We start from the raw sequence: 26,568 nt of genomic DNA, 5'->3' as shown, positions 1-26,568 counted from the left end.
CTCATTCATGTTGGGTTCTGTTGTTGGTATCCATAAACGTATACGTTTCAGCGCGCCTCATCTCGGGCGCGTACCGTAACGCGGAGGAGGTGTGCGGCGCGCTGGGCGCGTGCTTCAAGCTGAACTCGGTGCAAGTGCGCGCGCTGCTGGCGCCGCTGCTGCCGCCCGAGCTGGTCGACGCGGCGGCGGCGCACGCACGCTCGCGGGCTGATGAGCTGTACCGCGCTGACGGACGAGAGGTACACGCTTATTGCTTTGTGAAAAGGTCAAGTTGATGTTGGAAATGATAATAGTTAGAGTTACACTTATATATATTTTTTTCAAAATTTTAGGTTAATAGTTTCGAGAACAAAAGGGGGGGGGGGATGGTCTATTTTGTTCAATATCTTGAAAACTATTTATTTTAAAATTAAAAAAAACATACACATTTACGACCCCCTTACCAAGCTTGTTTGTTTGATGTATCACACAATGCAGTTAAAAAAAGTTTTTTTTTTTAAATTTTCATCTTGCAGAAGTGACCTCCATATTAAAAAATTTCAGAGTTTCAATATTTTCCGGAAACCTTTGGCAATTGTCGTCTATTTGTTTGAATAACTTGAAAGCCATTTTTTTTATTCTAATTTTGTTATGTTCAACGAGATGGTCCAAATTGTATGAAGCATATCATGTGACAATTGGTTCACATTTTGTCTGTTTCTATTCACGATATATTATGTTGTTGCTGGGCCTGTAGCTATGTAGCACGTCAATTGTCTTTCTACAATCGGCAACGCTTCGGAAACTATTAAAAATGTATGGAAATGACAGATCTGATCTAACTTGATCACGTGACCTGTCGACAATGTCTAACAATGTGCAAATATTGACGCGAACAGTATCGCGATATCACTCTCTATATAACTAACTAGATAACTCTGGAGGAGAGCGTGTGGCTGGGCGCGGCGCTGCTGATCCCCGGCGACGGGTTCAGCGCGGAGGTGGTGCGCGGCGTGCCGCCCGGCCTGGCCGAGTTCGTGGCGCCGCTACAGCGCGGCGGGCTGTGCCGCCTGGCGCATCAGCCGCACGCGCTCGGCCTGTGGACCGTGTACATGCACGGGTACGGCGCGCCCGCGCACGCGCCGCACGACCACCCGCGCGTGCACATCGTGCAGCTGCACAAGAACTCCAACGGCATGGGCCTCAGCATCGTCGCCGCTAAGGTAGTTCAGTGTGCATGCACGGGTAAGGCGTTAAACACCTTATAGTGTCACTTACTTATCTGACCCGTTTAGGGTGTGACCGTTGGTCACACACGTCAAATGAAGCTCTTAGTATAATGGTTTGCAAAATGACGAACGCTGCGACATGGCGGCGACGTTAATTCCAGTTTTGGCCACCGGATCAGAAAAGTTCGTGGCACACTATACTTTGCGGTACACATGTATCTCTATAGTTTTATTTTGTTGCTAATCTAATTTTGTTACTGAACATGAAATTGATCAACATAGTTAAATATAGTCAATTTTAGTCCCAAATCAATCATAAGCGGAACATCTTCACGCATACAAAACTATTCTGTTATTATTCATTACTATTTAGTGTTCGTGTAGTGTTTAGCAGTCACAATTTTACAATGACTTTAAACAAAGTTACAAGTTTGTATCTTATATAGCAGGGTTTCTCATAGTAGGGTACGCGAACCCCTAGGGGATAGCGACAAGATTTACGTAATGGTGGCTTGATAACTAATACTGAGTCAGAATTAAGGTTAAAACTGTCCAAAATTACTCCTAACATTGAATCCATTTGCGACAAGAAACAAGCACACCCATCACATTAATATTACAAAGACTTTTCTTGTTTTCTTTCGGTACTACTTATAGTACCGAAAGAAAACACTTAAAAGTTAACACTTATGTTAACTTTCAAATAAAAACGTTATTTTCTTCATCAGTCAAATTATTTTTTTCTTTTGGGGGGAAGGGGGTGTTCATTAGTTAGTTCGATGTCACTTGGAATTTTTAACAGAGGTTCGTGGAGCCGAAAGTTTGGGAAACCTTACCATACAGTAATACGTTTTTAACACCGTAGGGCGCAGGACAGAGCAAGTTGGGCATCTACATAAAGTCCGTGGTGCCGGGCGGCGCGGCGGCGGCCGACGGGCGGCTGGCGGCCGGCGACCAGCTGCTGTCGGTCGACGGACACTCGCTCGTGGGCATCACACAGGAGAAGGTATGAGATTATTCAAATCCAAGCCTCAATTCCACTGTTAGGGGGAAAAACCTGAATATTTCATAGCCCGACCCATTACTAAAGCTCAAGACCTCATAATCTGAAGATACATAAGCTAATCACTCGACCAATAAATCGGTAACGCTTTGAAAACTATTAAAAATGTATGGGAATGACAGATCTGTACTTTTATACTTAATACTAGCGGACGCCCGCGACTTCGTCCGCGTGAAAGTCGTTGTAAATTTTCAACTACCCCTATCCTACCCTACCCTACCTCTACTCTACCCCTACCCCTACCCTACCCCTACCATACCCCTACCCTACTCATTAAAGCTGCACTTCTTTATTTATTCCTCCCACCGCGATTTGCGTCGAGCGCGGCAACCGTTATACAAAAATAATCCTTAAAGTCCTTAAAGCATGAATTAGTATTCACGCGCGATGGCTTGGCGTATTTCATGTATAACTTTGGTGTTTCTTTACCGATTTTTATGATTATTTTTTTATTGAATAGGTAATAATGTTAACTTTCTCTTTCTTTCTTCTTTATTGGGGATGAGTAATGAGTGTTATAAACATAAGAGAAGACAAATATAATTAAAAGGTCCGAACTGCTAAGCTATCGGGAGATACACGTGTTATTGTGAGTCAACCATAAAAGATAGACATATATATGCTGTTGTGTTTTATAGATAATTTTAAGGAGAACATTTTCGTCATACATGATTTCTATGTAGCTTTAACCATTAAGGCTGTACACGCGACGTAAGCTTAAAAAATTGAGTAACTTCTCCCGTTTTCTCAACATTTCTCTTCACTGCTCTGCTCCTATTGATCGTAGCGCAATGAAAAGTATACTATAACCTGCCCAGGAGTATGTTGAAGAATTGTACCAAGTTTCGTTAAAATCCGTCCAGTAGTTTTTGTTTCTATAAAGAACATACAGACAGACAGACAGACAGACAGACAGACAGACAGACAAAAATTTTACTGATTGCATTTTTGTCATCAGTATCGATTACTAATCACCCCCTGATAGTTATTTTGGAAATATATTTCATGTACAGAATTGACCTCTCTACAGATTTATTATAAGTATAGATATAATACTGTAATTTTATTATCAAATTCAAATTTCATTTATTTCAATTAGGCTTAGTTTACAAGCACTTTTGAAAAGTCAAGTTGTCTTGATTGGTGGTAATTAAAATCGAAAATTTAAAATTAAAGTTACGAGGGTATTCATAAACTTTTAATTAATATTATTTTCGTTATGCTTTCCGTAGGCCGCGGAATATTTGGTACGAACAGGCCCGACGGTCACGCTGGAAGTGGCGAAGCAAGGTGCGGTGCTGCATGGCCTGGCGACACTTTTGCATCAACCCGCTTACAACCAACGACAAGGTATGTTATCTTCTATATTTAATGTAAAAAATGTTTATTCGTATTTATATCATTATTGTTGTTTTATTTGTTAGACGAAGAAGTGCAGTATGAAGATCCAGCGAGTCGCAACTCTGGCACGTTCACAAACCCTCACCCGGCGTTGTTGAAACCCACCTCGCCGCTCACAGAGCTCGTCACCGCAGGCAAATTTACCTTTCTGACCTTGTTATAGTTATATTATGATTTCCTTTGGTTTTAGTTGAAAAAGTTTTATTTGCAATTTCGGTTTTATTTTCTGCGTTGGTATCTTATTTTATTTCTTGGATATTATGGGAAATTATTGCAGGTATGGTTTATGTCGATTTGTTTTCTGCTTCTTTTTGAAATAAATCGTAAGTCTCAAGTATTTAGGGTTAAAATTATATTTAATTCCAGGTGAAGGACGCCATTCTTTCCGAAATCGTTGCCTTTCGTTGAGGGACGAGTCTTCCGAGTCTAGCACAGACGAGACGGAGGACTTCCGACCTCCCCACTATCATGGTTCCATCCCTAGGTTGATCATTACATTGGATCGGGAAAACAATCAGTTGCAGGAAGACCTATCACCGGACACACCGGGGTGTCCATTGGAGCTCAAGGATGCTATTTTACCCCCACCTCAGATACCGATATTCACGTTCACCTGTGAAGATGTGGACGCACAAGACTCGTGCGACACGTTGTCGCTAGACACGCACGTGCCACCGCCCATCCTCGAGCCACCGGTTAACTACGACCAGTCCAGCGAAAGCGGAGAAGCCATCTGCTTACCACCTGAGATGAAACCGATAGACACTAAACTCACGTTAGATTTATTCAATTATCGCACGAAAGAAGACGATTACAGGGGAAGATGCACGGGCGTGGATGAGTGCGTGAGTGCGTGCGAGTGTTGCCGCACGCCGCAGCCGGAGACGCAACAGATACCGTATATAGACGAGCCGAATTACGATCCGGTTATATTCGAAAGCGACGGAGTTCACAATAAAGTGGCCACTCCCAAAATACGCAGGATACTTCCCACGCTCTCGTTAGATAATCCCGATGAAAGGAAACCGAAAACTGTAGACGCCACCTGCCAGACCCCGAATTCACCTGTGCGCTCTAATGAAAAAACTCGCATCACCAGTAAAAAGGACTTGAGCCTTAATCTAAAACGGGAATGTAATAACATAGATATGATTCACTCGCGTCTTAGGAAAACGTTGTTTTCCGTTACCAAGTCATTGTCGAGCAAATCTGACGATACCGACGGTCCGTCCATATCGACATCGGAATCTATTGAAGATCTGTCGAACGATATGATTCACTATAAAAAAGTATCCAGTAATCCAGCGGAAATTGCCGTTATGTTAGATGATGTCGAAAAAAAATCTTGGAAGTCTCCTGACGAGTACCGACCCGCATTCGGCAAAGTTAAAGCGTTAACGAAGCATTTCAATCAAATTAATCTCAAGTACTGTGTGAAGAACTATAAACGTAACTGTCAATCGAGCCCTAATCTAAGCGGAGGAGTCAAACCGGAGATATGTAACACGAACAATTTGCCGACGAGTGCCAGTTTAGCAAATATACTATACGAACACGATAAAACCGACACGAGCACTAAATCCGACAAAATGTCGGAGGACGAAGTAAAAAGTATACTCATTCAGCTCGAGGATTGGTCCAAATTCGGATCCCGCGGAAGCGAGGACACGCTAGCCCAAGGCAACGAATTCGAAATTCCGAATTTGCCATCCGAAGATCACACCGATCCGAACGTTTCTACCACTGGTAGTTACGTTTTTAACGAAATCATCGACAAGAAACCAAAAACGATCACACTAGAAAACATAATATTGAAATCTAATCATTCAAGCGAGAGCTCAGTCGCACAGCGGACCGATAGAAGCAACGAATTAATTAGAAGCGAGAGTCTGAAGAAAATAAGTGAATGTCTGTCTACCAACGGAAGAGTCACAATTGAACGCAAACACGTGTCATCTTTGGACTTATCGCACAGTGTATGCGACGATACTAGTGCGAGTGAGTGGGTCGCGTCAGTGCAGAGCTGTCCCGACGTCAGCAGCGCCTGCGACCGCGACACACAGCACACGGCCCGCTCGGGCGCCGACCAGCGGCATCAGCCCCCCTCGCGTAAGCCGACTCACACACCGAGCATGAAATAGGTGTGTTATATACGCACGGCTTCCCGTATCTTTTTATTTACATTTTTTCTAGCATGCATCCAGTTCCAGCTTTATTTGCGAATTTCTATTAAAATATTGTGAAGTTCGTTACGGTGTTTTCTTTTATTTACTCATTATTATATTTGCGTTTTTTTAATTTAATTTATAGCGCACTTTATACTTTCTGTAATTTATTTTAAGGCAATCTTAAATGCACATAACTGTATAAACAATTGTATAGGTACTGATATAACGTACGTATTTCATAGTTCTAGTTTCAGTCGTTATTTTCTGTATTGTAAATATAAATAACTATACAGGGTGTCCCGTAATTAAGGGATAAAACGCAAATGATACACTACCATCATATAAAATTAATTTGAATAGTTTTGAAAAATCTCTATGGTGACCAAAGGGACCTCTACGAGACACCCTGTTTAAGTATAATGTTCAGTAATTGTATTACATTTCCACTGAAATACTCGTTTTTTAGATATAGTTTTTCACTGTATTAATGTATGTTAAAGAAATTCGTTTTAGCACTTAGTTTCATTTACATTTGAAAGGCCGATTTACTGAAGACATGTATGAATGATAGGCGCCGGAGGAGGCGCGACGCGACGCGCGTCGGAGCGCGACCTGCCGTCCCGCCTGGCCGCTGAGCCCGTGAAGCCCAGCAAGAGCACGCCGGCGCTGCACCACGCGCCGCTCGCGTCGCCGCTGTCGCCCGCCTCGCCCGCCTCGCTCGCCTCGCACGCCTCGTCCTCGCACCTCGCGCACCAGCCGCCTCCGCCCAACGCGCTCTCGCCTCAAGCCGCGCACACGCCGCTGTCCACGAGGTATGTTACATAAGTATAGAAGCGCCTCAGCTTGCACACACTTGGCCTGAGGTTCTTTTCATGAGCACTGCAGCAGACCTATGATGCGCGACACGACATAATCGTGAAGAGAAAAAGACAGTTGATCAATAGTGGCCGAACTGAAAATATTACATTTTCGTTGCAGTAGGACGCGAAAAAGAAAGCAATATTTCCGGTTCGGCGCTATTGGTCGACAATCGCGCGTGTTTTAATGAAGTTTATTTGCTACCAGCAACATGTCCGGGAGCGCGGCGGGCGGCGCGTGGGCGCACAAGTCGCGCAGCAGCCACAACCTGTCCGCGCAGAGCGACTCCTTCTACCAGAACCTGTCTTCCGTGCACGCGCCCCTCCACCACCAGCCGCTGCAGGACAGGTATCACCATCATCATGATCAACCTATTTTTATTTTTGCCCATTGCAGAGACCAGGCCTCTCTAAACAGGAGAGGAGATTTAGACATAACGTCTTGTGTATATTTATAATTCCTAATATATGAAAATTTCATAAATTTCTAGTTATAGTACGCGCGTTAACAACTGAGTCTTAGGGCCATAAATCATTTCTCTATATCTATCTCGCTTGCACTTATGGGTCTTATGGAGCCGTCTAGTGAAGGGTGTAACAATGAAAGACATATTATCGATAAGTAAAGTTTATTATCGTATCTTGTTCACAAAATTAAAAAAATTAACAATATTTGATTTAATATAATACATATTTCATATTATATAATTATTAACTAAATAAAATTAATCTTCATCTGAGTCTTCATCATCAGAATCTTCGTCTTCTGCCAAATTTATTATAAGCGGCGCGTGATCTCTAATTAGAGCTTTTTGTAAATCTTTGTTTTGAAGTTCTTCGGCATGCCTAACACATTTGGCCCAGTCTTCTCGTGTGACATTTTCTATGGCTCGGTGGAGGTGATTTTCGACATCTGCTATCTTGAAGGTATTATTATTCTTCGCAACTTCTCCCTTTACTTGTGCCCAAATTAATTCTATTGGGTTATATTGACAGTGATATGGAGGGAGCCTTATTACTTCATGACCTCGTTCATTTGCCAGATGGTCTAAAGCGTAGACCTTCTGCGGGTTACTGGCTTTTACTTTTCTTATTAATTCTTCAATAATTTCGTTGCTGGAATATGGAATCTTTTTCTTTGTCAACCATTCTTGAATTTCAGCTTTCCTCGTGTTTCTTGTGGGTATCTTTTCCAACTGTATCGAATGATAGCTTGCGTTATCGACAATTATAACTGAGGGCTCTTCAAGTAGATTCAGGAATTCGGAAAACCATGCCATATATGTTTCGCCATCCATTTCTGTGTGGTAATCAGCATCCTTTGATTTCACCGCTTTAAATATTAGCTTCGCATCTGGAACGAAGCCAGTCCTTGCAGAACCCGCATGGCAAACTATTAATCTTTGGCCTTTTCCCACAGGCTGATTCTTGAAACCTCCTTCATCGTTGCTTCCAAGCCACATCCTCTTTCTTGCATGGTTTTGATTAATCCATGTTTCGTCTAGATAGAAACGTGGTCGCTGATCGTTAGTTCTTCTAAGTAAATCCAATTTCCTTAAAAAGTCCATTCTAGCACAAACAATATCAGTTCTTTCCATTAAATATTTACGTCCTTCGCTATTTTTCTTATACTGGAACCCAACCTCCTTCAGTAGTATTCTCATTGAAGTGTTGCCGCATTTAAAATCGGGTAATTGTTCACGGAATTTTTCTAAAATTTTCGCCACGGATGGATACTCTCCATTCTCATAAAATGAAGCTACAGTTCGCTTCAACACACTTTTATCAAAATCGTCAATATTAGTGACGGTTTGTGGTTTCTTAAAATTTGTTCTTGGTATACAGGTACTGCCTGATTGTGATACTTCCGTCTTGATTCGGTCCACTGTCGCTCTGCTCACACCACAAACAAATGCGGCCATTTCACGTGGTTTGTTGAAATTTAGAGAAGCCACTTTATTCGGATCACTTTTCAATTCATTGAGAAACAGGAATACGTTGTGAATCAGTGTTCGAGCTTGAGGGCTAATATCGCCATGTAATTTCTTCAGATCAACGTTAGAAAATAAAGTATCCATAGTGCGCAACGAGTAACACATGAATGTATTTATTTAATTGCAGTAAACACATTTATAGCAAAAAAAATACGCAATGCAATTACATTAGAAACCGACCAATCAGAATCGTCCAAATCATTATTGACTCATCATTAGCACGTGCGCAGGTAGCCGTTTATCGATAATTAGGGTGCGCAGGTAGGCGCGCTGCACATTCCTATCTTTTTTGACTTTTATGACCGGACGACTCAGATGATAACGCGCATACTATAGTAGTGCTCAATAAAATAAAAACGGTATAATGAAACCAATACTATAGTTACGGAGATCCCTATTACTACAGACATTGGGCTTATAATCGTTCGCCCATGTGGGTTTGTTTACCCATTTGAGATACTAAAGGATTATGACCTTGTTTACGCCGAATTTTTTGGAATCAACAACAAGCGTGTGGACGTTTATGTACAATGGTACTGATTCTGATGGGTATAAATACGCGTCGGAGCGGACGATCAGATTATCAGAGACGACGGCAGTTAACTTCGAAACGAAATAAAGTGAACATCAAATGTTGCCAGCGACACAAGTGAACTATAGTGAACTCAGCTACGATTTCGGACTACGAATTGCCTACGTTTGAAAGTATGTATAGATACTTGGATTAAGGAGTGGAATAAAGTCTCATACGAGTCACCAGGTGATTAATTCCAAATCCTCGAACCCTAGTTCGTAACACTATTTTAAGGGCAACTATTGAGTTGAGTATTCTCGGTAAATCTACCTTCCGATCCAGTTGTTTAGTGACTACAAATAGACAAATTTGACTTAACTTAAATGCTTGTAAACTAAGCCTACTTAAAATAAATTAATTCATTGAATTTAATTTGACAGATGGTCTTCGCTACGCAGTTCCACGGGCAGCGGCCGGCCTCAGTCGGCGCACTTCGCCGCCTCCAACAGCGAGCAATCTCCAGACGCTGCCAACCTGCAACACCAGGTAGGGTGAAGAGAAAAAGAAAACTTTTGCGTTTAATTAAAAAAAACAAAATTTATTTATTTTAAATAATAATTTTCAACACTGTAATCGAGTTGTTGTCCCTGTCATCTTAAACTAGCTGTGACTGTATTTTGGAAGCGAGTGGATTCACTTATAGTTTAGTAGAATCATAGTTAAAACGGTGCATTTTATTGTATATTATGTACATTACGAATGTCTGCAACACCTATTGACTGCGATATCTCTTGTATTGAATATTACTTACATACATATCATCCCGTCTCATTCCTAGTAGTAGGGATAGGCAGGGAACATCGCCTGTAGCCATGTAGCACATCGATTATCTTTCTACAAACGCTTTGAAAATTAAAAAATGTATAGTATTGTTGCCGAGAACTTTGTTAAATAAGCAGGCAACATTGTTTTCACCTCGCTTCGAGCGCGCGTCGCGGGGTAAGGGGAGAGAGGGCGCTCGCGGCGTTTGCAGGCACACTGTGTTACGACAGTCTATTTCCGATGGTTGAAGCAAAAACGCGCATTCATACAATTTTGTCTTATTAGAGTACTTTTGACCAAGCCTTTAATGAGAATATCCTGGATATGGTCCAGGAATGTTCGGCTGAGCCATACCCATCCAACATTTCTATTTACCTTGTTAATGTTAGTCACCTACCATTCGCCCTCTATAAATTATCCTATTGGTATAAATATTAAATTATATTGCTATCATTCACAGGCTCAAGCCAACGCAGCGAGTGTCCGAGCGGCCAAACTAGCGGAAATGTCTGAAGAAGTGACGAGACGACAGCAGCAACAACAGTACCAGCAACAACAACTCCAGCAACACCACCAGCAGCAACAATTGCAACAGCAGCAGTTACAACAGCAGCAGTTGCAACAGTTGCAGTTGCAGCAGAAGGCGAACACGGCGCATCCTCACATGGGCGCGCAGCCGAGCCCGAACGCCATGCACATGCACACAAGCGCGTCTAACCCAAACCTGATGCACGTGCAACCAAACCAAGGGCACGTGCATGCGGCACAGCAGAATCAACCGCCCATGCACGTGCACGCCGCAGCGCAGCCGGGACAAGGGCCCATGCACGTGCATGCAGCCGCGCCGAGCCAAGGGCCGATGCATGTGCACACCAACGCGCACTACTCGCCGCAGTTGCCGCAGGGCATGCACTTGAACATGCACTCGCAGTACATGCACTCATCACAGTCTCCCGCTCAGGGTTATCACAACCAACCAGCGCAATCGCAAAGGTTTGTTTTTATTTTGTTCCTCATCATCATTATCCTCTTGTTTAGACTTTCAAACTTCACGGTCTCGGGCCGCCAGTATTCACGTGGGTTCGATACCCACAACTGGAAAATATTTTTGAACATGGGTTTTTTCCAGTGTCTGTGTGTATTTATACATTATATAAGTATTTATATGTAGTATATAAATGTTTATGAATATTATAATATCAACTAACTTAGTACCCACAACACAAGCTACTCTGTATGCTTACTTTGGGGCTAGATAGTGATGTGTATTGTTTGAGTATATTTATTTAAAAAAAAAAAAATTGACAGATACGACTGGCATCCGCCCGGGCCGCCGTCTCCACAAAGATCGCAACCGCCTGTTGCACCCAAACCCGGTTCGGAGATGAGAAGGTCTGAAACTGAGATGGACGACCAATACTTGCAGCAGGGACAACCTCCTACCTCAAGCGCGCAGCCCGATGATGGTAATTAAGTTTTGTATTCTAAACAATAGCTAATACTCAATATTATAGCCTGGCCAGAAATATCAAAAAACCTACATTCTAGCGCTTCATGTAGAGCAGAGGTTTCCAAACTTCTAAATCGAGTATATGCAAAATGTGATGGTATTTTTTGACCGGGCTACTGAAACTACTGAATAAATTCAAATTAAACCTAAAAAATTTTAAAATACTACTGACTTCTGAAATTCAAACGTACGCATAAAACTAATAAGCGAAATAAAATATATAATAATATATGTCTATTGATCACTTTGAAGGCAATGCCAATGGTCCAATTATTGGGCCTACAGTCAGTTATCTACCGTTTTCCTAGTTTTAGGGTTCGTATTTGTATTTCAAAAGTTAACAATTACGTAAATTAATATAATAATCAATAATAAATCAATAAAATTTCTTTAGGTATTTTGAACTGTTTTTAAAATATTTAAAACCAGCCATTTTTCTTAAATAATATTGAAAATTACTGATGCGACGGTTCGTGTCGTACTGACTCGAGAATGTATTACTTTTTGAATTTTGTATTTGGAGCGGCTGCGACACCATCGTGTTCCGTACGCTCCATCTGTATAGTATTGATTAATATGTGGACGTACGTAAAAAAATATATAAATAATATTGTATTGATAGAGCGATACCTGGCGAGCGCGTCGGAGCCGCCGGCGGTGTCGGTGTACCCGGTGGGCGGCGCGGCGGGCGAGCGCGCGCGGCCGCCCGCGCACAACCCGTGGCAGCGCGAGGAGCGCGAGCGACAGGCGGAGGCGCGCCGACAGGCTGCGCGCGCCCGCAGGTAACACTTGCACAGACTGTGTTTTATTTCCTTCTAACAAGTTAGCCCGCTTCCATCTTAGACTGCATCATCACTTACCATCAGGTGAGATTGTAGTCAAGGGCTAACTGATATACTTTGACAGAAAAGAAATGTCTAGTGAGGCAGGTCCTGTAGAATAATTGGTCTGAGGATAATGATGATGTTGAGAGTCACGTAGAGCCGCATGTCGCAGGGACGCGGCCATCGCGCAGCTGGTGTCGCTGGGCGGCGCGCGCACGCCGGTGCAGAACCAGCAGCTGCGCGCGCTGCAGCTGGAGCGGGACTTCGAGCGGCGCGCCACCATGCACCAGGTTATATGCTTTGCTTTTTGAACTGAAACATCTTTACGCACGCTGCTCTTGGGGAGCTAGTGAATGTGATACGAAAAAATATACAAAGCACCAACATTGCTTGTCGTCGTCGTCGTCATCAACCTATATTCGGCTCACTGCTGAGCTCGAGTATAGGTTGAGGGGTAAGGCCAATAGTCCACCGCGCTGGCCCAATGCGGATTGGCAAACTTCACACACGCTGAGAATTAAGATATTTTTCTGGTATGCAGGTTTCCTCACGATGTTTTTCTTCACCGATTGAGACACGTGTTATTTGATTTCTTAAAATGCACACAACTCAAAAGTTGGAGGTGCATGCCCCGGACCGGAATCGAACCCACATCCTCCGGAATCGGAGGCAGAGGTCATATCCACTGGGCTATAACGACTTTACATTGCTTGGTTCATGCATAATGCTTCTTTTTCAAGGTTCTGTCAAAACGTTCATTTTAAAATTGTGCCACACATATTAAAGCCTTTTAACATAACACTAATTGTAGAGTATGACTCATCCGCGTGGACGTGTCAAGATCAAAACCCAAATAGTATAAGCATCAGATCACTCTGTTATGTATGCATAACAGAGTATAAATCACTCTGTTGAATGTGTTTTCTTTCTTTTTATTCCAACAATCCTGCAGTAATGTACAAACAAGAAATACTACAATACTGCAGCGGCCTTAAGAAGGTTCTCAAAATAATGCTCAAATTTCCAAGCATGTTTGAGAAAATGTCAATGTTGAATGATTTATACTGTGAATGTAAAATATTGTAATGTTACAGCCGTTATATAATAGAGGCATGGTTTTACAGGACGAAGCAGGGGAAAGGGAGGGTGGCGGGGAGGAGGCGGAGAGTCCGTCCCCGGAGCCGGACGTGCGCGAGGAGCGGGACGTGCGGGATGCGCGCGAGGTGCGAGCGCCCGCGCCGCCCAAGTCCATCCTCAAGAGCGCGCCGCGGCCAGAGCTCACCAACGGGTACTCGACGCACACGGTACGTTAGGGTTATAGACCCGTACCACATATATCAAATATCTAACGATATTATCTCGTGACGAGAGCGACAATAGGCTAGTTGACACTTTTTTAAAAGTGTCTTAAATTGTTCATTATCGTTCTACTAGATTGACAATACTGGCCAAAACCCCTATTGTCGGTCGACATACTTGGAAATATCGCTTTGTCTCTTTCGTTGCGATGGGACGATATAATAGGCGATATATTCGATTCCGTATGGGTTCGAAACTAGTCGGGCATACTCCGACGTAATATCACGTGAGTTTTAGCCGTGTTTCATAATCAATTAATATTCGATTCAGTTGCTATTAGTCGACAAGGTGACATCCTTTCCTCAAGACGATATTATGTCCTTAACTCGTAGGCATACAATATTCTTTGTACGAAACTCCTTACTACAACGACTATATGTTTGGCGAGATACCAGTATATAATATTTGCATTTATCTGCATGATGATATCAACAGAACACAATGTCGGAGACGACGCGCATGTCCGAAGTGTCGGCCAGCGTGAGCAACTTGTCGCTATCGGGCGCCAGTGCGGGCGGGCCGGCGGGTGAAGTCGCCGGCGCGCCGCCCCCGCCCGAGCGAGGATCGTCCTTCGCGGTGATGGCGGGGCGGCGCGCGCTCGACGGCTCGCACTCGCAGCTGGTGTCGCACGCACCGCACGCCGCGCACGCCCCGCATACTGGGCACGCACCGCACGCACCGCACGCGCCGCACTCTGCGCACGCGCCCGCTGCCACGCATCACCAGGAACACGCGCCAGCGCCGCCGCCACAGTAAGTCATGACTCATGTATACTAATACTAGTTAACCAGGTAGACTTTGTACCACCTAATCTATATACATATTATCTATAAAATCTCGAAAACCGCTTGACGTACAAAGATGAAATTTGTCAGGAAAGTAATTTATGGTTATACTAATAGCATTAACAACTGAGTCTTAGGGCCATAAATCATTTCTCTATATCTATCTCGCTTGCACTTATGGGTCTTATGGAGCCGTCTAGTGAAGGGTGTAACAATGAAAGACATATTATCGATAAGTAAAGTTTATTATCGTATTTTGTTCACAAAATTAAAAAAATTAACAATATTTGATTTAATATAATACATATTTCATATTATATAATTATTAACTAAATAAAATTAATCTTCATCTGAGTCTTCATCATCAGAATCTTCGTCTTCTGCCAAATTTATTATATATTAGTATCCATAGTGCGCAACGAGTAACACATGAATGTATTTATTTAATTGCAGTAAACACATTTATAGCAAAAAAAATACGCAATGCAATTACATTAGAAACCGACCAATCAGAATCGTCCAAATCATTATTGACTCATCATTAGCACGTGCGCAGGTAGCCGTTTATCGATAATTAGGGTGCGCAGGTAGGCGCGCTGCACATTCCTATCTTTTTTGACTTTTATGACCGGACGACTCAGATGATAATGCGCATACTATAGTAGACGGTCCGTATAGAACGGATTTTGTGACAGTGTCGGTTTAAAACTTTTGCCAGTTTAAAGACATAAATTGTAAAAAAAAAGCAATTTCTACACGGACAAAGTCCTTTGCATACGCTAGTATTTTCATATACATAATTATGTTCTCTTTGAATCTACGCTGTTGGTTGGCATTTCTAGATTATTTAATTGGAATCATAATTATCTCTTTGTTTTAACAGACTTTTCAAGGCATAGGGAATATCGTCCTCTCTTTCGTCCCATTGCAACGAAAGAGAGGACGATATTCCCTTTTCGATTCTGTCGCAAATTGATTGTTGATGTCTTTTCTCTTCACAAGACGTGTCGTTGACAATGCAGACACTTGTCACTAACACCCCTCATGACGTATACACAGATCTCCAGTGAGCAGCAGTCGCGACAAGCGCGTGTCGTTCCACGAGCGTGCCGCTGCGCCGCCCGCGCCGCCCGCCTCCTCCCCGCCGCCTCTCGACCCGCCCGCGCCGAACGCTAGAGAGGACCCTGATGTGAGTATATAATATCTTACAATATGAAATTTGTCTTGGCCACGTGAATTCCGGATTTGCTTGTGTCACTCCCGGATGTGCACATCATGTAAAACAAATAAATAAATATACCAAAATTAACTACGTATAAATATACATAATTATGTACAATATACATTATACATACATATAACATGATATACATTATGTATATAATATGTATAAATTATGTCACATACGAGTATTTACATAAGCCAAACATGAGTTAAAGTAATAGAAATAACTAAAATTACCTAATAATTTAAAGAGGAAAATAATGTTTATGAACAAGTTTACTCCTTGTGTTGCCTTTATTCCATCATATTATGCGCAAAGATTAAACTGTTGCTCCGCTCAAATATCTATTCATATACAATTTACTCTTTGATCTAGCTTTACAAGATCATGGTCGATCCGAGTTGACCGTAACAATTGACTGCTTTTTATAAATTATTGTATGTAAATACAGTAGAACCCGCTTAAGACGATCACGCTTAAAACGATTTCTCGCATAATACGTCATTTTATGTCAGTCTCTACAACTTGAGACATGTTTTAATACATTTCCTAACGCTTAATACGATTCGTCATCACGTTTAATACGCCTACATGTCACACACGTGTAATTCCAAATACGACAAATAAATTACAACAGATAGAACAGGACATCATAAAGGTCCTTAAACAAGGTTGCAGGACTAGACTAATACATGATATCTTACAGAACTGAAAGACCCTGACAGCAAACGACAAACAAGTGATTACTTTAAGTAGCAAATTAGGTACACCCAATACACTAATTTTTATAACTATGTGTGTACATTAGTCGTTATATTTTTCACTATCTCGTATAATACGCTTTTCCGTCTAAGACGCGTTTTTAGTTCAGTCCCTACTAAGTCGTATTAAACGGGTTCTACTGTAATGGGGATGATGACTAGGTCTGAATATATTGATTTTTATGATACATTCGGGTAAATAAGGTCAATGTTAACTAATTTATACATAAAAAGCAAAGATATTTATTTCCAAAATAAATAAGATTATAAAATTTCAAAATCTGTTATAAATCTTTTATCGTAATTAGATGAAAATTCATACAGTTTTAGCTTACTTACATTAAATGTGTCATTTTTTAATATTTGAACTATAAACACAAACGCACAAATAACAAAGATATTAGTAATTTTGGTTGAACAAACAAATCCTTCGATAATTATGTATCTACGACGTCATTAATTCGTACCATTTTGTATGAGGCGTTTTTCAGGGATCCGCGGCAGCGCCGCAAATCTGACCCTTTAAATCCCTGTAGCTCCGAAAGTAATGATCCCAGATAGGGTATCTTTTACAAAATTGCTTTACTATTATCATACTCTTAATTTATATACAATTTAAAATACTATCATCATCCCTATTATAACGTTTATATCTCCACAGCGGTTCATCGAGGAGGCGGAGAGCATGCTGGCGGGCCCCGCGTCACCGGCCAGCGCGTCGCTGCCCGCCGCGCACACGCCCGGCGTCATCGGCGCGCAGGAGGTGTACAGGTACGCTGCGCTACCGTACTCGGCTTTGTTACTTGCCGACTCCGTGGCCCGTACGAGTACGGGGATTAAAATTAACCTATACAGGGTGCTCGGGAGTATTTCCTATAACTTATGACGGGGTTATATTCTTTACCGAAAATTAATTAAAAATGTTCAAGGAATATGTGTTCTAAAATTAACATTTTCGGAGTAAATAATATTTCTTTTGTAAATAGATCGCATTCTTATACGCATCCTTATATAACGTGACGACTATTATGACGTAGCCAAGTTTGACGTATTTTAAAATGCAAGGATAGATAGAGGCGCCTGTTACATGGATAGTCCGAATTGTTTGAATTACTTTGTATGAAATCATAAAAAGTTTCTATTTTTTAGTTTAAAGAAAATAGTATGCAGTTCGGCTCCTATAAGGGGACTCGTCAACACCTTGAGGTTATGGGAAATACTCCCGAGCACCCTGTGTAATAATGTAGCTTGCAATGGTGAAATAATTTCTAAAATAGTAATAAACAACACCTCAATTTCGCATTTATAATATAAGTATTTACTATAACGCTTCATTTGACATTTAATTATAATAAACAATTTGTATTAAAGGAGATGAACCATTTCAGACTTACTATTAAAATTAATAAAAAAGTCATAGGATATTTTTCTTTTTATAATAAAATATGTAACTACCATATAACAAAAAATAATAATCAACATATGAAAGCTCCATACAATATTTGTTCATCTCTTTAGAATTTAATTTAAATCTCTGCATTAAATGCAGGGATTTAAATTAGAAGTTTTAGGCATTTTAAACTCCAATCTGGGGAAAAATTCCTACTGAGCTGAATATACACCTTTATTATGGTGTTTTTATGAAGATGTGAGAAATCGACATCGAATTCGTGCCGGCCAAAAAAGTTACAAACGTCACGAAAATCAGTTTTTCGCAAATATATCGCCTGGAGGTCAATAGAGGTTATTATAAAAATTGTTCCTCATAAAATTGTCTACAAAAAATGTCTCGCAGTTTTTCTGTAAATATAATTGTATTCGGATTAAAGCGTACACACACACACACACTTAATGTACTAAATGTCGAAGTAATTGTTAATGAATAGACTGTCATGGCCGACATGCGTTTTGGCTCGTATTGTCAATTGTATTGTATTGTGTATTTAATAACTAAAATTTTCATGTAATCACGTCTTGAAAAAATATGAAAAAAATATTTTCAGTCTTGTAGAATGGTAATGAACTATTTAAGACCATTAAAAAAAAGTGTCAACTAGCCTGTGTCAACCGCCGAATCGAATGTCTTGTCCTAACAACATTTATTTATAGGGATCCCCGAACGCGTCGGTTGGCAGAGGCGCAAGCGCGCGCGCCAGCCGCGCCCATCCCAGAACAACTCTCTTTTAAAGAGAAAATGAAGATGTTCGCGCTGGAGTCGGGCGAACAGTCTACGCCCAAGGACAAGGTACGTGAAAAGACGTACTAGCGACCACATCCGACCCACTCTCGTACCACGACACGAGGACCTCAACTATCAAGACTCATTCATTGATTGAACACACTTTGATGATACTCAGCTCAGTAATAGTTGGCTCATATCAAATTTCATATAAATAATAATAATTTCGTATAGTACATGGAATAAGGGTCCGAAATATATCGCAATCAATTAATAAAAGTTAATGATTTCTTATGAAATTTAATTAAAAAATCATGTATTTATTAAAAAAAATTAAACTTCAAAAACGCTGTCGTCCATTTTGTGACGTCACAATGTTACTTGATATGTCAAACTAATATTAATTAATTAGTGATATCAGACCATCATGGCTGACAACGTTTTGGCTCGTATTGTCAAATAAATATTTAAAAATTGAAATTTTCATGTAATCACGTTTCAAAAAAATATGATAAAGGAGATGGTCCTTTTCAGGTTCACTCTTGTACCCTGTATCATTAAAATTTAAAAAATACAAGGATTTTATTAAAATCTAAAAAAGTGAATAAATATAACTAAATAAAATTAAAACCCAAGTTTCTGAGTTATACCAAGATGGCGCCCATATAGCAACTATGACATTACAATTGACAGCTAACGTCTAATCGACTACTGCATTGAAAACGTCATAATCCGCCATTATTATCCATATTAGTGTTGCATTTCTTTGGAGAGAATGAATATTATTTCGAAAGAATTAAATTGGTAGATTTATATAATCAAAAATAGTTCAATTTCCGTCAGGGTACAATGACTGGTCCTGGGCTCCATACAATTTTGGACCATCTCCTTTTTTTTAATCCAGTAGAACTATAATGATCAATTTAAGACCAACTAGCCTATTGTATTGATTGCGTTGCGTTGTCCGTAACAGTAATAATTTTACGATATTGTTTCGCAGGTTAAGATATCGCGGGCACAACGGGATATTGACGCTGTACGTTAAATTGTCGGGCAAACGAATATCCGTTACGGGCGTTATATTTATTGTGACACCCCCCGGAGGGCTATCGGTGTTTCAAAATTTATTATAGAAAAATATTTCTGTGATTATGATTATGTCATACATGCCTGTAATTCAGGTATGTTTGACGAAGTCATAATGGCTATGTTTAATGGTCTAAGAGCCGGCATAAGGAATATATACCCTCATCTGTTATTTATTTGGGATAAGAAATAAATAGTAGAATATTTTCACATTGACACGTTGCAAATAGATTCCGTAGTTAAATTGCGGCCAAACACATTTTTCATACAAAATCTAGATCAAAGGAAACTTAATACAGGAAAATTAAGCATAAAATAAGCTTTCATTTGATATATTAGACGACTAAATAACTGATGAGGGTATTTGTATAAGATTAATTAACTGTTTATATCTGGCAAGCCCACAGTCGCACTGTGAAAGCAGGCAACCTTTAGTTTTCTCTGTTGGATATATTCTCTTAACTAGTGTACGATTTTTGTTAATTATAAATAAGAGGGAGGTTTTTTACATTATGCGCAATGTGTCAATGTGAATATATTTTCTATCATTTATTTCTTATCCTAATCAAATAACATATGAGAGCATATATTTCTTATGCCGGATCTCCTATTATAAATTGGCATATATTTATAATCCTAATCGCATCGATGTAATCGATTGTACTTTTATGGCAACTACGTATTTATGGTCGTTAATAAATCTTCAGTATTATTATAGCAGCATGAATCAGAAGGAAAGAAAAATATTATAATGTGATTATACTTAATATTCAGGTTTATTATTACCTACATGATGATAGATGACAAAGGACCAGAATGAGCTTTTTGTATTTTGTAAGTTATTCCGCAAGATTTACTATTTACGGGACCTACTCGTAGCACCAATTTACATGTCAACGATAGAACTAAGTTGTAATTCAAAGGTATATTTTTATGACTAGGACTTTAATTGGTATTATTACCTGTCGCCTTAGCAGCTAGTGCAATTTTTAGTGATTATATTATAGTATCTATCATATTATATAGATATTTTGATTATATTCCAAAATAAACTAAGTAATTAATATGTATACATAAGTATATGAAAAAAATATGGCACTATAAATAAATTAATAATTAATGACCCTCCAAATTTGCAGTGTGCCATTATATAACGAGGATTATATTTTATATTGTGACATTATTTTTCACAAAGGACCAATATTATTACAAAAATGAAATTCGGCGAGTGCCTTTTACATGTTTTATCAAAGTAACAAATAAGTATCATTTTTCAAGTTCATTAAAATATGTTTAATATTTAAGCTTCGTTACATTCCAAAGAATGAATCATTATTTTCTGTATTAGTGAAGCATTCCTCTAAAAATGTGTCATCCAGTGTGTGCGACACGTACTTATCATCACAATTAATTTGTATTATTATATACTGTAACTTTTCAACTCGTTTTACTATTTTTAAAATAATAATAAATTAAAAAAAACTAAAGCAATAAATGAGCCTTTTGTAAATACAGATAACGGTAATTATTAAGCACAATATGTGCCAAAAATTACATTAATATTTAATTAATGTACTTTATAATTTGGACGAGAGATTGAGATGCTCGCGCAACGGCTGCCTGTCTGGATATGAATACAGTAGAGCTATTCTGTAAAGATGTTTCATCACTGGACAACGAAGTCATCTTTTATATCTTTGTGTTGAGTGAGAGTTTGTGACTATTCGATCATGTAAGAGTATAGTGCGACTTATAAGAGTAGAAGTTAATAAAAATGGAACTAATAAACTTGCTGTGTGGCAACACCACATTTACTGTCATTATCACAAATATCTATCATTATAGAGCAATCATAGTGGAAAGTCGGATAATTACCACGCTAATTACAATAAATATAATTTATTTAGATGATTTTGTAAGTCAATATCATCTAAATAAAATAAAATTTAATAAATGTAAATCATGAATCTTAGTACCCATAACACATGATACTAACTTCAGGACTAGATAGTAAGCACTAAGCATATTCGAAATATAATATTTATTATTTTTTTAAAATAGGTAACGATATTATTTTCAACAGATCTTATTTAAAATAAGACCGTAATATTACGTATAAAACAAAATATCAATTATTATCAAGTATCAAGGTAGTTGCAGTCCCAAGTATATGACAAAATACAGGGTTATCCTATGAACGACAATTTTCCACTTCGTATTTAATTTCTCTTCTGTGTCGCAATATAAACTTCAATTTAAACGGAATTGAAACAGCGCCATCTACTCGTACTTATGTTTTCTCTTGTTGTAACTAGATGGCGCATTTACAATTTCATAAATTAAAGTTTACTTTTACGCAGTCAAATAGGTAAGTAGAAAAAGTCACTCACTACTAGTATTTGTGTCCGACAGGAAGAGATAGGTAAGGAATCCGAAGTTACACGGCTGAGTAAAAAAACTTCCTTACATAATAGTTCGACAAGTCCTAATACTAAGGTCGCTCTTTGTGTACTCAGACTAAAATCATAAAGACCAGCCTCGCTACGTTACTTTTCTGTCAAAGATAAGAGAAAGAAAGATATGATCAACGATTTAATGCGATTATAAAAACTGTATTTATAGTATCTATGTTTCATAGTTGTAATCGTGTTCGTCGGTTACAGAGCTCCGTAAAAAATACCTTTTTGTGTAGTTGAATGCTGTAAAAAACGGTCAACAACAAAAAAAAATTCAGACAATTACGTTCGTGAATTTGGGTGCGATACTGGTCCTTGTGCAATTGGTCTGAGTTTGTGTAGCATATTTGTCACGTAAAGCGAAAATTTAAATTTTTTCGTGTCACCAATTTATTGTAAATAATGTAGTCCATAAGAACCTAACATTGTGTTGCGTATACACATACGAGTATGTACACGCGTTTTGTATTATGTGAAAGTTTATTTAAAAATAAAATTATATCAAAAGTTAACATATGAATGTGTAAGTACGAGGCCTATAAAGCGTAGGATTAGCGTAGTTACAAGGAGACGTCGGTCTCCGCATTTCACCCAACGATAGTCAATTAGCAAGAGTAAATATTTTATAGAATTATGTTTTGGCTAGTTGTATATACATCTGTATCCCAGGTAAAGCGAGTCAATCGTGTACTCCTAAAAATTACAATTAAAATAAATCATGTTACTGATAGTGTACTAAACATATTACACCAATTAATATTATTATTATTATAATTGATGATATTGTTACAAATAGAAATACAACTGATATTGTAATTCATTAAATATTATTAGCAGTTTCAAAAATAAATTAACAATCGCTACATTTTGTATTTTTATTACACAAGGTATTAACCACATTTATTATTGTGTCTGAGTGTAAAGGCGGTTTCAGATTGAGAAGTTTGAGACGATAGTATAACGTTTCTTGCCTTTTTTTTCGTAGAAAAATATTTTTATGAAAAAGATAAAAATAAAAAACCAAAAACTTGGTTATTTAAATTTTTTACCTAAATTTTAAAGTTATGTAAAAAAAATTGTAAATACAAAGTTTTAGATCTATTTTATTACCTATAACTTTGCCATTCGGCCTTTTTCCATAGGACTTGTAGTTTTGCCGGAAATCAAGATAAACTATTTTTTACCTTTAAATACTCACCCCCTCCCACTGCCCGAACTCGGATCGACTGTAATTTATTTTTCCTTAAATTGTTATCATATTCCCCTCCTTTTCTAATGGGTTTCATCCTACTGTATTTTTTTTTATTTACCATTTTTTAAGGCTTCGGCCCTGGTCTACAAGCGCGGATCTCGTACAAGCGTTGACGCGCTTATAAGCACGCCAGAATCCATGTTGATACTGACCATTATCGTTTGGCAGCGGAGCGAACACGCCAGTATAAGCCCGTGGACGCACGTCAGTTTTATGAAATGTGAAATGTAGTGCATTTGTAGAGTTTGGCTAGTGAAAGTAGAGACTGAAATCGCCCGCCAACTCTTAAGTGCAACAAGAAAAAAAATACCTAGTCTGAAACAGCATTTAACACTAATTCAGCTATTACTACTACCTAAATACATAGATTTATAATACATAGATAGTGTTAAGTCGCAGGATTCGTAAACCGTTTAATGTGTCCCGAAATGGGATCCCTTGATGCATCGCTACGCTACGATAAGTATGAAATTAGCTTACGCTTACGCTCGCATAGTCACAGAAGTGGTTCGGAGTGAAAAATTGTTAGGTGTTGCGGGTTTATAGGTTATTAGTATAAGACTACCTATTATAAATTAGTCCCACGGAAGAATCTGTCTGTTTGCTAATTTTTTGTCTGTGTGCCATGAACTCATAATACAAAGATTCGTATGACAAAGAAAGAGGAAAGTAGCGCACGCCCGGGATTCTGTTCGTGTGAAATTCCGTTTTTTATAAATATGTCGCCAATTTAATCTTAAACCTCCCTTTGTCGTGGAATACGTTCGTTTCATCAAGTTTCAAATCACAATTTCGTGACTACGGGCCCTATAATAGATGAAGCCTCCAGAAGTATGGGTAGGTACAATAAAATTGTACCTTATCCAAGTAAGTCGCTACCATCGTAGATTTCATCATCACACATAAGAAGTGTTATTCTGTAACTATTTTCCGTGTTACTCGCAAGTTCGAGTTTCGAATTCACCTCCATCTGTCTCATTCTATAGTATCGTGTTAGACAGAGAGATGAATTCGAAATTACTATCAGCAATATCGAGTTATAAAAATATTGTTACAGAATAGCTCCTATGGGTGAGATAGCAGTCAACGACTAACATGTCATTGAATACAAGAAAGATATAGTCTACAAGACCTTGAACAAAAATTACATGTAAAATGAACCAACATGAATAATGCTTAGAAGGCTGTTACTATATCAGAAAATAACTCTGAGCACTATGCCGTCATTTCTGAGAGGTACAGGTGAGTACGCGAGTGAAGAGTAAGGTTTGCGACCCTTATCTTTTGACTCCTGCGCTGGAAATACGTACGGCGTTTACGGGTAAAGTATCTTTATATGTGTACAAAAGGAATTGCACAAATACCGTACAGTAAGTAATAAATGACCTATTATGGTTCTGCAGTTGTCGACGAATTAACATTTGTTCCGACTTCCAGAACCATTATTTTAGTACGGCACTAGGATTTTCGACATTTATATTTAATCATCTTTAACACTATAACAAAGCCGTACATTAATAATTAGTCGTAATTCATCATTTGTATACCTGAGAAATTCCATTCACTCGCGTACTTACCACGGTACCACTCAGAAATGACGGCATAGTGCTTAGAGTTATTTTCTAATATAGTAACAGCCTTCTAAGCGTTATTTACGTTGGTTCATTTCACAGGTAATTTTTGTTCAAGGGCTTGTAGTCTAATAAGATGAGATTATTTGTGAATAAAACAAGTGTTTAGTTTAACAGTGTTTATATTTTGCTTTGACTTTAATTTTAAGTGCCATGTGGCTTTTGATGCGTTTGTACAAAGTTCCATTTGTTTTGAAATACAGAAAGTATACACAAATTTGATATATCAATTAAGTATATCTAAGTAATAGTAACAACCATTTCTATAATACAACTGGCAAGGGATTATCCCTGAGCGTATCTTTCTACAAATGATAAAACACTATATGATTTCTAAAATTGTCCAATTACCATGAAACAACAAATGCTGTCACCAGAAAGCGTCTTATCATGATTTTGTACATGAACTTAATGTCGTCACAGTAATATAATATAATTAATATTAAAGTTGATTTCAAAGACATTATTTGATGTAAAGGCTTTGGTGATTTTGTGCAATACATTTTTATCATAAAATTACGTCTAGAAATATAAAACTCGAGTATATCGTGCAACTAAGGCTAAACAAATGATATCACCATAGCCCACATACACATCTGTACTTGAATTAATTAAATATCAAATACAATATACTAAAATGTTCACAAAATAATGAAAATGATCACTGTGAGGCCTATAACAAGTGACGCTTAGGTATATATTATATTCGTTTATTATATAAATTGAAAATACTTGAGGTTTTGCATCCACAAATGCAACATAAATTGGCATCAAATTTAGGAAGTTGAATCTCAATAATATATGACTTACCCTACAACAAATTTACAATTTGTAACAGTTCACTACGTTATGACGATAACATACTTATTATTAAAGCTTGTTTTTTACACTTAAAAGATGAAAAACATAATTCCAATCTCATAGAAAAATATAATTCAAGGATTCAAGTTCATCGCAGAGTAAAGTACACCCCTGGCTTTCATCCGCTGCACATTTGCTGGGCCTACCCTCGTGAGATAAAGTTTTATCACTTAAGATAAGGAAAATGCCAATGGAAATATACAAATAGTATAAAATAAAATATCGCTTATTTACTGGCGTGGTCGGCCACGTGTGAAATGGCATACGTAGGTAAGTGCTGCTATAGTTCATATAAAAATACACATTTTTAAGCATGACCCCTTCTAGTAACATTTAAAAAAAATTCTGAACACCACACAGCGGCGCCAGAACTAATGACGAGGAGTTCGAAGAATCTAAACTACAATTAAGTTCACACATTACGGAAGGCCAATAAAAAAATAATCAGTAATGTATGTTATTATTATGTACATCAATTAACTATAAATATACTCTTATTATTTAAAAAGGTAAAATTTGTAGTATGTATAGCAGTAGTTGGGTTAGGTCCTCCTCACGTATTACGTCTTGTTCGCGACAAACAATAAGACTCTTACGGTCTATTTAAAGATA

The 26,568-nt window shown here is 38.7% G+C and overlaps 1 protein-coding gene across 7 annotated transcripts in view; it reads left to right on the top strand.

Moving 5' to 3' along the window:
• LOC112048584 (afadin) overlaps positions 1 to 23,075 on the top strand; it is an 87,882-nt gene extending 64,807 nt beyond the window's left edge. For all 7 annotated transcript variants that reach the window (XM_052882688.1, XM_052882689.1, XM_024086174.2 and 4 more), the window contains 17 exons: positions 52 to 239; positions 912 to 1,202; positions 2,074 to 2,214; positions 3,504 to 3,621; positions 6,412 to 6,652; positions 6,906 to 7,046; positions 9,646 to 9,751; positions 10,488 to 11,020; positions 11,336 to 11,493; positions 12,160 to 12,319; positions 12,534 to 12,651; positions 13,486 to 13,665; positions 14,156 to 14,472; positions 15,565 to 15,694; positions 17,153 to 17,262; positions 18,601 to 18,736; positions 19,671 to 23,075. In XM_052882688.1, the coding sequence (XP_052738648.1) occupies positions 52 to 239; positions 912 to 1,202; positions 2,074 to 2,214; positions 3,504 to 3,621; positions 6,412 to 6,652; positions 6,906 to 7,046; positions 9,646 to 9,751; positions 10,488 to 11,020; positions 11,336 to 11,493; positions 12,160 to 12,319; positions 12,534 to 12,651; positions 13,486 to 13,665; positions 14,156 to 14,472; positions 15,565 to 15,694; positions 17,153 to 17,262; positions 18,601 to 18,736; positions 19,671 to 19,715 (3,113 nt within the window). In that variant the 3' untranslated portion in view covers positions 19,716 to 23,075. The remainder of the gene's footprint in view (positions 1 to 51; positions 240 to 911; positions 1,203 to 2,073; positions 2,215 to 3,503; positions 3,622 to 6,411; positions 6,653 to 6,905; positions 7,047 to 9,645; positions 9,752 to 10,487; positions 11,021 to 11,335; positions 11,494 to 12,159; positions 12,320 to 12,533; positions 12,652 to 13,485; positions 13,666 to 14,155; positions 14,473 to 15,564; positions 15,695 to 17,152; positions 17,263 to 18,600; positions 18,737 to 19,670) is intronic.
• The last annotated feature ends 3,493 nt before the right edge of the window (positions 23,076 to 26,568 follow it).

The sequence above is a fragment of the Bicyclus anynana genome, chromosome 7 (assembly GCF_947172395.1).
Source record: "Bicyclus anynana chromosome 7, ilBicAnyn1.1, whole genome shotgun sequence".
NCBI classification, from domain to species: Eukaryota; Metazoa; Arthropoda; class Insecta; order Lepidoptera; family Nymphalidae; genus Bicyclus; species Bicyclus anynana.
Note: the sequence above shows the minus strand (reverse complement) of the source record. Positions and strands in the feature narration are given on the sequence as shown.